Source organism: Pristis pectinata, chromosome 2 (assembly GCF_009764475.1).
Source record: "Pristis pectinata isolate sPriPec2 chromosome 2, sPriPec2.1.pri, whole genome shotgun sequence".
Lineage (NCBI taxonomy): Eukaryota > Metazoa > Chordata > Chondrichthyes > Rhinopristiformes > Pristidae > Pristis > Pristis pectinata.
Window position 1 is genome coordinate 66761150 of NC_067406.1, and position 18537 is coordinate 66779686.

At 38.8% G+C, this 18537-nt stretch overlaps 1 protein-coding gene across 6 annotated transcripts in view; it reads left to right on the forward strand.

Moving 5' to 3' along the window:
* Nucleotides 1-18537, forward strand: part of atp8a1 (ATPase phospholipid transporting 8A1) — a 276718-nt gene that overhangs the window by 92928 nt on the left and 165253 nt on the right. For 4 of the 6 annotated variants that reach the window (XM_052045250.1, XM_052045267.1, XM_052045286.1 and 1 more), the window contains exons 7-10: nt 7370-7443; nt 9441-9510; nt 14514-14641; nt 17724-17835. In XM_052045250.1, the coding sequence (XP_051901210.1) occupies nt 7370-7443; nt 9441-9510; nt 14514-14641; nt 17724-17835 (384 nt within the window). Of the gene's footprint in view, nt 1-4580; nt 4655-7369; nt 7444-9440; nt 9511-14513; nt 14642-17723; nt 17836-18537 lie in introns of those variants that run through there. The other 2 variants (XM_052045296.1, XM_052045257.1) reach the window with 2 other exon arrangements.

The window sequence follows — 18537 nt, forward strand, 5'->3', positions numbered from 1 at the left end:
GAAACAAATCTGGCTGGATTGAAATGACTGCACTACAACATCAACATCTTCCACCTTAACAGTGGACTTACAGTTTTACTACCATCATTCTAACACTCTGAACCAACTGTCTTGTATTGTCCAAACTAGAGTCCTCTTCCAAATTGACTACTTTCTGAGGACTGCAAATATTCCCAATCACTGACCAAATGCTAAATCACTGTCCAAATAATGCTCTGAACTTGCACTGCTCAAAATGGACTTCTGTCTGAGACATCTAAGTTTCTGTTTCTCTACAGATGCCTCCACAATGCATACCTTCTGCTCAAGTATTTCACTGCCATTGTATTGCTTTACTTGCTCTCCTCCCGCAAAGTAAACATGTTCGCAATTCCTGCTAGCAGACATCCAAACTGCAAACCTCTGGGTTTCAAAAAATATAATTTACACTTGTTAGGATATTAAGAGAATTTTTTTCTTTGTTGATATTACAAACTTGCACCACAACTTGACTTCTGAAAATATCACCTTTTCTATTTATTTCCCTGTGATTACACCATTTTACAATCTTTGGCATACAACTATTGAACATATTAACCCAACCTCTGGCCGAACTCCCCTTGTGAAGGTCTTGTATTTAGTTGCTTAGTTTATCTTTTAGTTCAGGCTTCACATTTCTCTTCAAACAGGGGTAACGTCATATTTCATCTGAAATCTGAACCTTGATCACCGCACCATAGCAAGAGCCACCTGACATTTGTTGTGCTCTCATCTCAAGTTACCACTTCCCACCATTTCATTCTCCATGATCACAGTATTAGAGCCACATCTGATCAGGAAGTATCAACAATTTAGTGCCTCTCGAGCCCATCTAATCCCAAAAATTAAGTGACTCCTGGATCACTTCATGGCCCAACACTCTGATTCCCTAAAACGTGCAATCCTTCCATCTGAGTGACTCAATCCAATTGATACCTATGAGCCTCTGGGTCAAAATTATGATAGATAATTGAACCCATCTGTCTTCACTGACAACCTGACAGTGCATCTCCCCCCATAACTTAGAGAATGCATCCCACAGAGTTGCTGAGCATCATTTTATTCTGTGTCATCAAAGTGCTGAGGTATTTTCAATGCACATACAATTTCAATACAATACACATACATTTTCAATACAATACACAGCCTGTGACAACTGACTTGCTGCACTATCAATATGCATACTGATCATGGCATTCTATCAATGTGCTGCTATTGGGTACCATAAATTTCATTCAATATTTCAGTTTCCATCTCTTTATTCTCTAATTCTAAGGCATAGATGGTGCCCCAATGAAGCTGTTCTAAACCTTGTGCCTGTGTGTTTGAGGAAGGAACTTTCTCAATTGTAGCTGGCTTTGGCCAGCAGTTAACTTCAGGTACTTTTTCCTGTGCTAACTAAAGATAATTGAGGCCTCACAGCTTCTGTATCATCCTTGACAGGGCTTTCCCACTGTTTGCACCCACATGATTTAAGATCTTCCTTGGCCAGTGTCTCTATTCCTCTATTTCCTGATTAGACTGGTTTCCTGCCATTTATATGACTTGGTTGTCAAGAAGATGAGCCATACTGCCAATACCATTTCCATGGCCTGTTTCCCACCTAAACCTTGAATCATGCTCTAAGCAAAACTCTTGTTGAGCAGCACCATCTCCTAACTGACAGCTATTCCGCATGCTCCTTTGAACATTTAGCCCCGTGTGTCAAGCAGCGTTGCTTGAATTCTTTCATTTGCCAGCCCACACGCCAAAAGATCCCGCAGCACCTGATCTGGAAGGCTGATGTCCCTAGCCTGACCTCATGTTTGTCAACCATTTCCTCTAGTCCTAGTTATAAGTTTGACACCTCTAACACTAAAATCTCTGGCACTAAGTTAAAATGTCCTCTTAAGAGACCAGGTTGGTGGTTCATGGTGCAAGTAAACTAATTAACTTTACATATTTCTGACCCAACCACTAGCAACAATATCGACTTTCTCTTTTCATGAATGGCTGTGGTACTCTGTTCTGTGTCCTCCTCAGGACTTTGATGCCATTCACTCTCAGGGGCATCTATGCCTAGAACATGGCGGAAATTGCTATTGTTTCCGAAGACTACTGACATCTACCACCTGCCATCACTTCTGCCTTGCGTAGAGAACCCTATTCTCTATACTCCAACGATTATTGCCGCTCCCTCAAGCAGAGACACCCCAAACTTATTGCCAATGTACTGTCCACGGATTCTTTTGTGTTGCTGCTCATTAAAACGAGTAACCAGGACAGAACAATCAATGAAACTCCCTTATTGAACGCAGTCAACCTCAACTCACAACAGTGGCTGATGCAAAGTCGTACCACATACATGGTGTACGCAGTTCTTAAAGGTACTCAGTCCTTAAAAGTACTACAGATGCAATTGCCACAAATCTTAGTTTAAAAACAAAAAGGAAATGCTGAAAACACTTGGCAACTGTGAAGAGTAAAATGAGTTGACACTTTACTCAATGACCTTTCATCAGAACTGAAGAAAGTTAGATGTTTAAATTTTTAAGCAAGTATAGACAAAGCATTGAAGAATAAAATGGAAAAGCCAAAAATTGTAGATCCTGGAATAGAAGTGGGAAGTTTGTGAGGAATGGAGGCTGGAGAGAGCAAAATAAAAGGAAGATGGCATAGGAAAAGTTGGTATTCTATTCCAAATCTGCTTTACCACAAGTAGAGCCTGAGGATTGAGTTTCTGTTTCAAGATATTTCCACACTCACCTCAAAATGAGCTATAGTATGGAGTTACTTAAAGGGCAATGTTACTAAAATAACTGTATTAATATGAAATGCATCATCTAGTATAACTCTCTTGCTACCTTCCTAGTGGATAATGGAAATTGACTTTCCAAAATTGTGTAGTGGCAAATATGCCACCTCAGCTTAAGCATGGAAAGTAGAATAATGGAATGAACATAAAATGCAATCCTTCTGGAAGTGTGATTTGTGCTAGACAGAAAGAGATTGCTAAAAGCAGGCTTTGCAATGATGCTTCATGCAGTACATAGTTTCAAACAACATTCTAGTGAATAACTAGGGTGGTGGCTACTGCAACAAAAAATCTGCAAAGTACAGATCCCACATATTTTGCAAATATTCTCTATTTGATGAGAGATTTAAGCTGCAAGTACAGCTGATACAGCTGATAATAGTAAATTTATAGCCATTTCTAGATGATAAATTTCATTTATAAAGCCTTATGTAGAAAATGTACTTAAACACATGCCTCAGACAAAATGGACCAATGAACCAAAAGAACAGGTGTCTAACAGTGTGATCTGAGGTGGGTTTTAAGGTGGAGCAGAGGTGGAATTCCGGAGTACAAGGAGCTGAAAATACAGCTGAGTGGTAGAATGAAGGGAAGAGTGGATATTTAGTCTGCTGGGTCTTTTTATTTGCTTCAGTAGAAATAGTTTCTCTATCTCAAGTTTCCAGCAGCTATTTTGTATCAGTGCCATTATCCTGCTGAATCATTGCCTTTCTGAATGCTAATCAATTGACCAGCTGTTATTTAAACATTTTGATAAGAAGCCTTCCTAATCCCTTTTATTTTAGCCACTAATTAATTATTTTAGTAAAAGTAAATGCACACATTTCTTTTGCAGTCTTCTACAGAGAATAGTAATTGTGGAGAGAGTGCATTTGGCAGGGTTAGGGGTGGGGTGTTGTGGCAAGAATGACCGCCTGTGGAGACAGCAATGATTGGACAGAAGTTTACAGGCTGAGAGGGGTAAACAAGGGTGGTGCAGAGAGGATCAGTGAGGTGACTGGAGAGTTGGTGATATTTGTAGGAAGAAGATTCCAGAGTTTGAAACTGGGTGGAAGAAGTGATTCTGGGGTGACTTAGGGCTGATGTCAGTGTGCTCGGGGAGATGATCAGTGATGGTGAAAATTCTTAGAAGGATCCTAATGTGGACAGGTAGGCACTCCAGCAGCAGCCCAGGGGAGGATGAACTCTGTAATGAATGCCATAGCAGGCCCCAGGCCTCTTGCCAAGACCTCCCTCCTCTCCAAGGCGCATACTATTTGCAGCCCTTGTAAGTGCAGTAAAATTTCGATCAAGTGATGTCAACTGAGCAATATATGCAGTTTAACAACCACAGTTCATGCACAGGCTAGCAGTTTCCAATGCATGCATGTTGAATACATATCCAGAATTACACTAATGATGTATAAAGTACCTGGTTGCACTAAATATGGTTAGGTTTCTGATAAGATGCCATTGTGTGCTACCCAAAGTCATTATGCAATGCAATAGAATGTCCAGGCCTCCAAGTACCTATTAATGCCAAAATAAGCATTCTTTAAAGTTAACTTTAACTTCAAAAATTCTCTTGATTATAACTGGTTCAAAAATTTGTGGTCTTTGCTTCAGAATATTTCAGATCTCCTCTGTTAACATATCCTAATCCTGAAATCTTTTGAATGGAGTCCAATAGAAGCATTATGAATTAACGTTGAACCTATTCAGACCTCAGTCAAAGTTTGCAGCATTCAAAATTATAAGTGTTAACCATTTAATAGTTTCTTTCTTGCAGGTACAGGTTGGCGATATAGTTAAAATAAATTGCACAGAATACATACCTGCTGATACTGTACTACTATCATCAAGGTAGAGATGCCTGCTGATGCTTGTGTAGAGGATGACCCCTCTACCTCTTGCACCATCCCAGTACTACTCCAAGAAAATGGAATTCTTGCAAAATAGAACTGGACTCTGCATTTATCTTTTATTCTTTCTTGTGTATCATGAGCGGCAGGTTTGGTTGATTATGACCATGTCTGGGCACCACACTTTCAGAAGGATGTCAAGACCTTGGAGATCTAGAGAAGTTTTACCAGAATTGAGAGACTGTAGTAATTTTGAGAGGTTAGAAAAGCTGGGATTGTTCCTGATGGACCAGCTGGATAAAGTTGAGGAGAGATTTAACTGGTGTTTAACATGTTTTGGATGAGAGTAAATTAAAGCAAAACTGTTTCTAATGACGGGTGGGTGGGCAAGGGAGGGAGGAAGGGCTTCAGTAGCCAGAGGGCACAATTTTAAGATAATTTGAAAATGGAGAAGAAATTTTTTTTTGTGAATTTTTACTAGCAAGAATGTATATCCAAAAGTAGGTGGAAACGGAAGCAAAATCCCTGTTGGGAACAGGGTAAGTACTTGGAAAGGAAATTTTGAAGAGAACGGGGAAGAGTTCCATCTGGTGGCACAGTGGTACAATGGGTAGTGCTGCTGCCTTGCAGCTGCAGTGACCTGGGTTCAGTCCCGCCTGTGTGGAGTTTGCACATTCTCCCTGTGACTGCCTGGGGTTCTGCCCGATGCTCCATTTTCCACTCGCTTCCCAAAGACATTCTCCTAGGTAGGTTAATTAGCCACTAGATTACCACTAGCATCATAGGGTAGTGGGGAAATCAAGATGGAGTTGATTGGCATGAGAGAGAATAGGTTACTGGGAAATTAGTGGGGCATTGAGATTAATGGGATTGCTCTGGGAGCTGGTATAGACTCTGTGGGGTAAATGGCTGCCACATTTGTTATAAGGAAATATGAAATAGTTCCTTCAAAGAACTGGCATAGGCATAAAATTGCCAAGTAAATGAGTGGATCCATGCAAAGTAAAGTCACTGGATCTCAGAGCAGATGTATTATTGGGACTCCTGTAGAGGGAGCAGAATGGTTGTTTCTCCCAAGGGAGTTCCATATCCTCATGGACCACCTGAGATGCTTTGAGTACCATTAGTTCCAAGGTTGTCTCCCGCACTGAATTGCATTCTCCTGGTGGACTACTGGTGGTGTTATTGCCTGATTGTGGCTCCCAGTGAAATCAATCCTGCAAATAAACCAGCCCCATAGACAATGCTGCCAGTAGACTGTTGCAGGCAAACATTACTCTGCAAACATTGCTACCACAGTCACACAAACTCCAAACTCCCAACTGCACTGTTCTCCACCCTATGAGTCCCACAGATTTGGCAATTCTACAGACATTGCTTCAGGCAGACTTATTTGCCTCTGATTTTAGTGCTTGCTATAGATTAGCTAAAAGAAAATTGATGCCTGGAAAGATTGCTGTAGATCACAATTATAGGTTAATAGCCATGATTCATTTATTTAATAGACATAATTGCTTTGGGAAGTGTGGACAATTTTTCAATTTTTGTTTATGATGTGCCACCACAATATTTATTTATTTTTATGTTGTGGACATTAGTTTCAGATTTAAAACTTACCATTACCATGAAAGGAATTTTCTGAAGATGTAATTATATATGCAATTACAAATGACTAAATTTTATGGAAATTCTGAATTTTAAAATATTAAATTGAAAATCCATTTAAGCACTAATTTTTAAAATTTTAATCAATTTGATATTTCACCGAATGCAACTTGGATGTTTCTTTTGCAGAGCCATTTTCTTGGAGACAATTTCTTTGAGACCTTTTTAGATGTTTTGTTTTACAAAATCCATTTTCTGCTCAAGTCAAAAGGCAAACATTTAGTGAAAATTCATGTCCTGATTTTCATTCAAAAAAAAGTAATGAAAATTAATGTGCATTTTATTTTAGCAGTATTTCACTTCTAATCTTACAAGATGCGCAACACTTTTAATTGCTGTATTGTTTTGAATCATAGACAAAAGATTAGTTTTATTGTTATTGTATTACAGTTAAGTGAAAGCCAGAGTTGTGTAGATACAACTTAACATGTGTAGACCCAACCAGACCCAACTTTTAATGTTTTTTTTTAATACAAGCAACATCTAATTTTCAAATTTTCACATGCTAGTATGTCATGTTGTGGAACTTGGCTTACAAAATATTATTGAGCATCATCAAGTTTAGTAGTAGTACTAAAAACAGAAAATGTTTTTTCTCAATTACTGTTTGAAATTGAAGATGTTTTGACCCTTTAGGATTAGGTTGCTCTGTCCAGGGCAATGTGCTTTATAAATAAAAACTAGATGGGGGGAAAAAGACATTATTTTATGTATGCTCAAATTTGTGGGAAAATATTTTTTCTATTGAAGTATTCGTATTGTGGGCAAATTTTTCTGCATGCGACATTTTTATAATCTCTTGGTAATGTTTGAAGTCAAATGATTTCATCTGACGTGAATAAAATGGATTTTGGAAAAATATATATTGCAAAGAAATTTTAATTGATTTCTTTTATTTTCTGTATAACCAATCAATTTGCTTTTTGCCTTTTTCTCCATGTTTTCCATCATTACCTTATCCCTCTGCATTATTTGTGTGCTTGTGCGTGTGTGTGCGCGTGTGTGTGTGCGTGTGTGTGCCCTAACCCTTTATCTGCTGGGATTAATATAGGTGACAGTGGGGGAGATTGTGAAGGTGACCAATGGGGAGCATCTCCCAGCTGACCTCGTCATTCTATCATCAAGGTCAGACTTAATTTGGGGAATATAATATTGCAGCAGTGGGTCCTCAAAAGCGGCACCCAAAAAGACAATTTATAGTTCTCTAATATATCTCAGTTTACATTCTGCATCAGATTCCTGAATAAAATTTGATCAGTGAGAGAAACTGTAGGGATTCAAAAAACCAAACTCTATCAAGCCCCTCGTTGCTGCAGTGTCACTTCCTTGCATAGTGAAGGGAGACTGTGAAAGTCTGCCTGCCGGCTATCTCTTGTACTAGTCCATATAAAGCACCAAAAAGGGAAGTAATCTTTCTATATTTCCTGCTAGAAAGCACCTGGCGCACAGCATGGTGGCACTGATAAGGTTTAATGATTTGTTCCACAATTCTGCAGAGCAACACATCTGGAATTACAGTTCTCAGCATTATGGTGTCCAGTAATTTTAATTCATTAAAAAGTCACATTCTATTCCCCTTCACTGATGAGAATCGGTAGATGAAGTTGTATGAACTCGAGTTTAACAGAGAATGCCTTTATGTAGTTCTAAAATACTTTCCTTCAAGCTGATGGATTTTTCATTATGCTCAATGGCAGCTGAATCTTGTAACACTAAAGATGCAAATAGCCATTTTTTTGATTATAGTTACATGTCTAGGAAGCCATGCATAGAGTAGATAATGGATTAAAGAATGATGATGCTGAAAATGCCCATGTGCAAATGAACAATGTTAAAATTGTGGCTTTTTATAGAAAGTTCAGCTGTTTACATATTTCAATTAAAACTAAGTTTTTTGAGACTGCTTGTAGTTTAAAATTTACAGATGAAACAAAAGGTATTTTCCAAAAATGTAACTTTTAATTAACAATTGGGCTGCATAAAGTGTCCTGTTTAATATTTTTTTCTTGGTGGGTTTACAAGCTTACTGGAGGACCCACTGTGATCTTTTGCATGTCCTTGAATTTATAACAATTTTTATATTATGTGACAAACTGCATGTTGCTGTAGCAAATTTAATGACAATATTGCAACTGCACCTTCAATTTTCTAATGTAATCATCGGGATGCTTGTTGTGCAGTCTGTTTTTGTGATGTATATGTTATCTGTAGTGTAGCATTGCTGGTGTGTTAACTAAGCCTTTTATGAAATGTGTTTCTAATTGTTTTACCTATATAATTTTGCCTCTGAATATTGCTTTCCTTGCCCCACTGCCTCATGGTAAATCTTTTCCTGCACACTGTAACAAGCATGAGCTATATCCTTGTAGCAGAATGCTCAAGTTCCCATGGCACATCTTTCTGAACAATCATCGAATTGGTACCTCAATAGTAATTGGACTTTTTATCAAATTAAATAATTTTTTTCCCTTTCACTTTATGTATCAGTGGCAGTAAAAAAATGCAAGATGTGTTTTAAGGAATAGGTGCTAAGTGTTTTGGCATCTGCAGTGCAATTTTTTTGTCATCTTTAGTGTGTTCACCCAACCTTTTATATAACCATTACTTAGATTTTGCATGAATGCAATGCATAAAATAATGTATTTATCCAAAACTTGTATATTCTCCTTATAAATTAGGGAGTTGGTAATTACACAGTTAAATACACCTACCTACATAAATAAATGTTTGACTAGCTGAGTCAAACAGCTGAATGATTTGAGTGGATGGAAACAGTTGAATAACTGTTGTCTTAAAAATCGTTAAAGTTTAAAATTAAAAATTTGTAACAGTAAAATGCTATTACCTGTCAATCAATGCACTGTCAATACTTGCATTTTATTCCATTTTTCAAGTCACTACAACTTTAAATGAATTGGGATGCAAAATTTTAATGGTTAGCCATGAGTTTGGTGAGAACTAAAGATGCATTTTTATTGAAAAATGCTTTAGTGACTGTAGTGAACGCTAAGTAATTTGTTCTGCTAGAATTTAATTTTGTCATTGAAAGCTGTTTGGGATTTGCAAATTTTCTGAGTAAACATACTGACTTTTTAAATAAACTTCATTCTGTTTCATATCAGTGAACCACAGGCAATGTGTTACATTGAAACTTCTAATTTAGATGGAGAGACAAATCTTAAGATCCGGCAGGTAAGATTTACATTGATTTACTGTATGTTTAATTCACTAAATAGTACCTTAATCTGGTTGACCTTAACCTAGTTATTAGAATGATCATACTTTTAGTTCAGAAGATTTTGGTATACTTGTGAGAATCAAAATAACTTTGAATGCAGCTCTATGAATTTTGCTTGTAGTTGTAATAAATACATTAAGCAGTAGCATTTGTGCGCTGTTTAAAAAAATATAAATGATTTGAGTGCAGCCCCATCTGCTCAGGCAAATATTACCTTGTAACTTTATTGACCAGACGAATAACTAGAAATACCTAGTTACATAATAGTAGAAATGAGACTAGACAACAAATGAGTCAATGTACGGAACTGGGAGAAAGGTTGATGAGTACTTCCACTTCTCATTAAACAGCTCAGTCCGTATCTGATGTCAGCCACTGTGTCAGTATGGATCATTAGAAAAGGGCTGCTCCATCTTCTGCTTTGTGTGGCATATTGCAGCTGACTTCATCCATTATCTTATATTGCATCCATTTCTCACTATTTTGGTCATGAATTGGCCCAGAATGATAGATTTTTAATGGATGTCAGCAATTTCAGTAGCTCTGCTCTTCCTCCCAGCAAAACAGGGCATGTTTACTTAATTGGCTCTTACCAGTGATTCGTCTCTGACTGATGGGACAGACCATCCAAAGAGTCATGACAGCACAGAAATGGGCCCTTCAGCCCACCATGTCCATGCCAACCATCAAGCACCATCTACACTAATCCCAACAACAGCACTTTGTCTGCAGCCTATTGTGCTTTGGCAATTCAAGTGCTTGTCCAGATGCTAAATACATGGTGGTAGGTTGGTTGGTCCCAAACTTTCTCTTTGGGGTAGTCTGGGCATTTTTTTAAAATCCATCTTTGATCTTGATCCGATTAAAGGTCTGATTAAAGACAAAGGTGGGGACTGTGCCTGGAAGCTGTGGAAGTGGGTGAAGTTCTCAATGAATACTTCTCTTCAGTATTCACCAAGGAGAGGGGTCTTGATGACGCTGAGGACAGTGTTGGTAAGGGTAATGTTCTAGAGTATGTAGATATCAAGAGAGAGGATGTGTTGGAGCTGCTAGAAAATATTAGGATGGATAAGTCCCCGGGGCCTGATGGAATATTCCCCAGGCTGCTTCGTGAGGCGAGGGAGGAGATTGCCGAACCGTTGGCTAGGATCTTTGAGTCCTCGTTGCCAACGGGGATGGTACCGGAGGATTGGAGGGTGGCGAATGTTGTCCCCTTATTCAAAAAAGGTAGTAGGGATAGCCCAGGGAATTAAAGACCAGTGAGCCTTACGTCTGTGGTGGGTAAACTGCTAGAAATGATTCTAAGAGATAGGATCTATGAGCATTTAGAGAATCATGGACTGATTAGGGACAGCCAGCATGGATTTGTGAAGGGAAGATCTTGCCTCACAAGCCTGATAGGGTTCTTTGAGGAGGTGACCAGGAAGATTGATCAGGGTAGTGCAGTAGATGTGGTCTACATTGATTTTAGTAAGACATTTGACTAGGTTCTGCATGGTAGGCTTCTTCAGAAGGTCAGAGGCCAAGGGATCCAGGGAAGCTTGGCCGTGTGGATTCAGAATTGGCTTGCCTGTAGAAAGCAGAGGATTGTGGTGGAGGGTGTGCATTCGGATTGGAGGGCTGTGACTAGTCGTGTCCCACAAGGATCAGTTCTGGGACCTCTACTTTTTGTGATATTTATTAATGACTTAGATGAGGGGGTGGAAGGGTGGGTTAGCAAGTTTGCAGATGACACAAAGATCGGTGGTGTTGTGGATAGTGTGGAGGGCTGTCAAAGCTTACAGAGGGATATTGATAGGATGCCGAGCTGGGCTGAGAAGTGGCAGATGGCGTTCAATCCGGAGAAGTGTGAGGTCAAAGGAAGGACAAACTCTAAGGTGGAATACAAGGTAAATGGCAGGATTCTGGGCAGTGTAGAGGAGCAGAGGGATCTGGGGGTTCATATCCACAGATCACTGAAAGTTGCCGCACAGATGGATAGGGTAGTTAAGAAAGCTTATGGGGTGTTAGCTTTCATAAGTCGTGGGATCGAGTTTAAGATCCGCGAAGTAATGATACTTTACGAGTCCTGTGTCCAGTTCTTGTCGCCTCATTATAGGAAGGATGTGGAGGTGTTGGAGAGGGTGCAGAGGAGATTTACCAGGATGCTGCCTGGATTAGAGAGTATGGATTATGAGGAGAGACTAAAGGAGCTAGGGCTTTACTCACTGGAGAGGAGGAGGATGAGGGGAGACATGATAGAGGTATACAAAATATTAAGAGGATCAGATAGAGTGGACAGCCAGCGTCTCTTTCCCAGGGCACCAATGCTCAATACAAGAGGGCATGGCTTTAAGATAATGGAGGGAGGGGGGTTCAAGGGAGACGTCAGAGGGAGGTTTTTCACCCAGAGAGTGGTTGGTGCATGGAATGCGCTGCCTGGGGCGGTGGTGGAGGCTGATACGTTGTTCAAGTTCAAGAGATTGTTAGATAAGCATATGGAGGAATTTAAGATAGAGGGATATGTGGGAAGAAGGGGTTAGTCTTAGGAGTGGTTTGAAGGTCGGCACAACATGGTGGGCCGAAGGGCCTGTATTGTGCTGTATTGTTCTATGGTTGATCCTTGATCCTGCAGTCTAAAACAACAAGTTTTTACCTTTTAACTTCCTAAAGAATATGACTGACTTATGAGACTGACTCCCTAAGAACCAGCTGTGCAGTAATTATGTTAATGTTTGCTTTTAAATCCACAATCAGATTTAATTTTCCCTTCATTTTAACTAATTCTTAAATTAGCATTGGCTTGTGTAGCTGATGATTAGTCCTTACCACTAATGTATCTGTGCATGAATTATGATTAGATTTTCTGATCTATAGTTTTATCATATAACCCATAGATTAAATTGTATCAAATTAGTTTGTAGTTTAAATTCAAAAAGTATTATCTCCATTGGAAATTGTCAAGTGTACATTTTAGATATTTTTGTCTCGATAGTTCAGAGAGATCTATAAATTTTCCATCCTGGAGTAAACAGGTCATATTTGAGTTCTACAAATCAGTTGTGCAGTAGAAGAGTGATACTGGAACAGAAGTTCTAATCATCTGAAAAAGCTGACTGCACTCTTTTTTCTGGAAGGATCAATGGATTTCAAGAAGCCTAATAGAGATCTCAAGATTATGAAGGAGTTTCAGAGATAGATTTAGACATTGTCCTTGCTCCTGGTGGTCATTTCCATGGGACCCATCTGCTCTCTTAATTTATTCTCATTAAGCTGCTGACCACACAACTCATCATCCTGCTGCAATTTTATTTTGCGTTCCTTGGGCACTGACCCTTTTCGTTAAATCTGCATTCATCACTCCTACCCTCAAACCAAACTACTGACCCTTGAACAATTGGCTCATCTCCAGCATCCCTTTCCTCCCAAGTCCTAAAATAGATTTTCTGCTCCCAAATCCAAATCCATCCTTTCTAACAAAAAAAATGTCTGAATCCCTTCAATTTTGTTTCTGCTCTTGCACTCTATCAAAATGGCAGCTATCATACTCTGAAATGTGATCCTGTGTGAACCTATACCTCAAGTCCTCCTTGACCAGTCAGCTACATTTGATGTAAATGATCACATCTTCTATCTCTAGCTGCTCTTTGGTGCCATCCATTTGGGTGGGACAACACTGGATTTAATTGCATTGGCCTCTGTTCCCACTTCTGCATTCTGTGGTGTCTCCAAGGAGCCACCCTTGCTCTCCTCCTTGTTCAAATCCATTCAATGCCCCTTAGCAACATTACCAGAAGCATTTGTTACTTGCACCAACAGCACCCAGTTGGATCACTTTACATCTCTAAAGCCTTCCATTGTCTCAGAGCTGTCAAACAACTTGTCAAACATCCAGTGTTGGGTAAGCAGAAATTCACTCCAACTATTGGAGCTGATTTCAGCTGTTACCTCCAACCCCTGTCCCCAACCGTTGACCCCATTCCTCACCTTGGCATTGGTTTGAAAATGAAGCTAATCATTTGTGACTTTGTCATATTGGAGCTTGGATAAGTTTCAGAACACATTCATGCCATCACCCGGCCATTCATTTCCACCTGAGTAACGCTACCTGACTTCAGTCTGCCTCTAATCTCTGTTGTCAAAGGTTTTCAAACAGTTATTAAATGTCTCTGATAGAAGTATTTAAATCATAATAATTTCAGTCATTATTTGAACACTTTAACATAATAAATATGTTAAGATACTAAAGTAATAAAATTAAGTAAAATAATTACCAGCATCAATGAATGGGATTGCCATTTGTGTGCCAGCCAGCCCTGATGTAAGGCTAAGGGACCAGGTGCAAATTCATATACACTTGCTGAAAAATATTGATGCTGGAGGAACTCAGCAGGCCAGGCAGCATCCGTGGAGAAAAGCAGGCGGTCAATGCTTCGGATCAGAACCAGAAACGTCGACTGCCTGCTTTTCTCCACGGATACTGCCTGGCCTGCTGAGTTCCTCCAGCATCATCGTGTTTTTCATCTAGATTCCAGGACCTGCAGTCCTTTGTTTCTCTCTCATGCACTCGCTCCCTAGTTCATCAGCACTCTGGTGCTGGTCTTGATGGTGACTCCTAGAGCCAAGTGGAAAGCTGGCTATGCCAGCATCTGATCTTCAGCTCACGTCAGACTTCTGTGTTTGCCGTAGTATGCATGGAAGTCTAAGACTTGCTGAATCCTAAATAGCTCAGTTTCCTTTGAAACCACCTATTGTACATCAACTTTATTCTACAGTGCTGGATTCTATCAACAATTTTGAGTGGTTAATTTTTAAAGGTATGTAAGCATTTGATACTGCAGTTTTACTTTGAGAATGCTTAAACCAATGGCATCCAACTTGCCTAAAGTGACTCCTTAAAAGTAAACAAAGATTAACAGTTAAACCATTGCAAAGTATTATGTATACAAATTGTGATTTTTCTCATTCCTCTCTCAAGGGTCTACCCCAGACAGCAGACATAAAAGATATTGAAAGTTTAATGAATTTTTCGGGCAAACTTGAATGTGAGAGTCCGAACCGGCACCTATATGATTTTGTTGGCAACATTCGATTTGATGGAAAAAGGTAAGGTAGGCAGAAGGGAAAAGATGCACTAAAACAGTGACAAATATATTTCCCTTACAAAAATTTGGGCAAATTTCATGAGGCTGTTTCCAAATTCGATCCATGTAGAAGGAATGGATGTTTTCATTGAAGAGTATTTTAATCTTGGAAGTTTGTACAATCTCAGTTTTAATCAACCATGCCTGAAACATGGCTGGAATTCAGCAATAATTATTATTTACAGTGTAGTTATCACCACTTTTCCCTAGCAGTGCTACCTTGTCTACCAATTGACTTGTGAACATTTTATGAGCATGACTTTAGTATTAACCCTGCTAATAATTCCTGTTATTTGTGTCTTATGTCCTTTTCATGGTAATTAAAATTGTTCTTATAATAATTTTACCCATCTTTATTCCTATAACTTCAACGTTAAAGCAAGATGGACCTTTGCATATAAAATGTGTAGTTTCTATTCTGCTAGATTATTTCAGTGCATTTAAGGAATCACTGCACTTAAGGTTCTCCTGTGAAGCCCTCCTTTGAGCAGTATTTAGTGAGGTAGGGTTGATTTATTGGAGTTACTTTATCCATATTTGTAATTGCTGCTCCTGGTTTGCCAGGACCTATGAGTCACTTGCAATTACATTGCAAGGAAAATGCCGTCTATTAACTAGGGAGGTGAACAAAGCATGTGAAGTGAATTGGCTTCCAAAGCGAGGCATGAGCTAAGACATTGATTCACATCAATCTATTTCAGGTAGCATTTCTCCGATGCGTGTTCATAGAATTGTACGCCACAGGAGACCTTTGAACGAGCTATCCAATTAGTCCTCCTTCCTTTTTGCCTGTAGCCCTACAAATTTTCACATTCAAAAGAGAATAGAAGATGCACTTAAAGATTATTACTTTATTGTTTTATTCCACCCTTATGGTCTATTCCAGACCATAACGTGCTGAAATTAAAAAAAAGACATATATATCCTCGTCTCCTGTCTGATCTTCTAGGAATTATCTTAAGTATGTGTGCCTCATCGCTCACCATCCTACCTTTTGAACATAGTTTTTTTTCTGGCTTGCTCTTCATAATGTTGAACTGTTAAGTTTCCCCTTACTACCTCTGTTTTAAGGACATCAGTCTCAGCTTCTCACTGTTTTAGCATAACTGAAGTCCCTCATCACTAGTGTTATTATCAGAAATCTCATCAGCACCCTGTCCAAAATATTAACACCCTTCCTTAGGAATGGTGCCCAGAACTGGAAGCAGTACTCTAGGTGAAGCCAAGCTGGTGATTTATAAAGATATAGTGTATTGTTTTTGTTTTCTCCTGTTGATAAAGCCCAAGAACCTGCTTGCTTTTATTAACTTAATTAACTCAAAAGGTTTGTGTGTGCAAGCACCTGACTTACTAATCCCGCGACCATTAAAATGGTATCTTTTAATTTATTTTGTTTCCTCTCATTCTTTATTCTGACTTGAATCACTTCACACATCTCTGCATTAATTTCACTTCTCTGTATTTCCTTCATAATTTTATTATCCATACTGTTTTCTATTTTTCTAATTGTGTGCTATTTGTAAACTTAGTTATTCATATGTATGTTTCATTGTCAGCCATGCCTTAGTAGTAACACTCTTGAGACTAAGTCAGAAAGGTTATGGGCACATGTCCCATTTGAGATGTTTGAGCACATTTTTCAATTTGACATAAACCAGTATATCAGTGCAGTGCTGGGGGGAGGGGGAAGGAAGAGGATTGGTGCAGCATTGGCAGTGTGGTTATGACCATAAATTAAAGTCCTGTCTGCCCTCATAGATGTAAAGTATTCCTTTGTACAATGGTCAGTAAGGTGGTGCTCGCTGTGAGACCTTCCTCTGTGTGGTTCAGCTGCCTGGTTTCTTGCATTGAAGCAGTGACAACAGTTTAAAGTGGTTACTTATCTGTATAGTCTTGGTTGAGAAAAATGCCCTAACAAATGGGAATCCTGTCTCCTCGTAGTTCTGAAAAAACTACTGTTCACTGCTACTATTTTGTCCCATAGTCAGTTTTGTATTCAAGGTTTTGCTGCCCCTTTAGTTTTTTAATTTCTCATTAGCTTCAATTTTGTTAAGTATGTTGTGCAACATCTTATCAGGCAAATGTTGAAAGCCCTTCAACATTCATAGTAATATATTTAGGCTCTACCAACACTGAGAGAGCTGCTCATTTATTATTTACTTGCCAATCTGTTTCCAATGTATCTGAGCGTAGCCATTCTGGATTCACTGAAATTAACTCTCCTAAAATTAAGGTTCTTCACCCTGACATAAATATTCAACTTTTTGCTCTGATCACTGCTTTCAAAATGCTTTTTCCTCCTTTTGCAGTGTGCTAATCGAAACAGTTATCACTACAGTACTCTATTGTCTAAGTGGTTTCTGAATTTTTGTTTTGCAGGTATTAGCTTTGGAAATTGAATGTCCTGAAGTTCAACTGACTTGGATTTTTAATATGCAGAAGCATTAAAATTGAGCACATGGTATTGATGTGACTAATGTGCTGACAGTGAATATTCTTTTGGTCCACAGCTCTTGTAGTGATTTGTTTTTGACTCTGTGTTGGAGAATTATCAATTAAGGCAGGTTTTCCTGTTAATAAGATTGCTGTTAAACCACAGCACTTTCTCTGGGGTTTTTACATATGAACAGATATTTACAAATATTATTAGATTTATTGTAATTTTACTTAAATGAAATGAATGTAGTGTGTTCATGTGCTGTGTTTCAGGAGTAATCCTATTAATACAGGGACATCAGACTTGAAATAACTCTAACATTACATTCCGAAACTAATTACAAGAGCTGTGGACCAAAAAATACTAATTGTCAGCACACATTAAGGCACATTAATGCTGTGTGCTCACTGTTAATGTTGCTGCATTTTTTTAAAAAAAAAGTCAGTTGAATTTCAAAGTATTCAATTAAACCTCCTGGTTAAAAAAATATTCAGGCCAATATGTGTCCCTATAGGTTTCATCAGTGGAAGTAGGCTAATGGTCTCATTTTTGTGGTATTGTACATTGTTCTCAGCTGACATTTGCCATTTTGACTTCTTTTTAACAGCACATTCCCCTTGGGCCAAGATCAAATTCTTTTGCGAGGTGCTCAATTAAGAAACACGCAGTGGGTTCATGGTATAGTAGTTTATACAGGACATGATACAAAGCTCATGCAGGTACGTCTGTGCCACATACTGCTGCATTCTCATTTAAAAATGGACTTGGTGAATTTGGGTTTGAATTGATGATTTTCTCCTTGATGGATGGATGAAGAAATGTTCTTCCTCTTTTTCTGAGATCTTTATGTAGTGACCATGCCCAAAAAGGATTGGACACCTGCCAAAGTTCTTGTAGAATGCCACAGGAGTGATGCGAGAGCAAAGGGAAGTGGAAGGATATCAAAAAACTGCTACTTATTTGCCAGTCTCCTTCAAATTGAAAAGTACTTGACCTCCACTTAACACCTTTCCAGCAAAGCTGAGTCCTCTGGAAAATTGCCATTTCACTGTGAATTTTCAGTGCCATATGTCACTCCGTGATAAATCTCTTTTAAAGAATCATTGGTTTGTGCTGGTCTAAATATATAAATAACCCATTTCAAAGTTTCCACACCCAATAAATGGAAGTTAAATGTGAAAAGAGAATTTAAATCGATAAACCACTCAATTATGTCTTTTTGGTCACGCCATCTGGTAATCATGTGGAAATGGTCTTGTTGCAGACATACACTTACCAGTATCTTACATGGCACTCATGATGGGTCCCCAGGAATGAAATCAGTATTGAAAGTGCTCATCATAGCATATATAGAGCGAGTTGCAATACTGTTTGCCCTGTTGTCCAATGTCACTCCTACATGCCATAATTTCCTCCAAAAA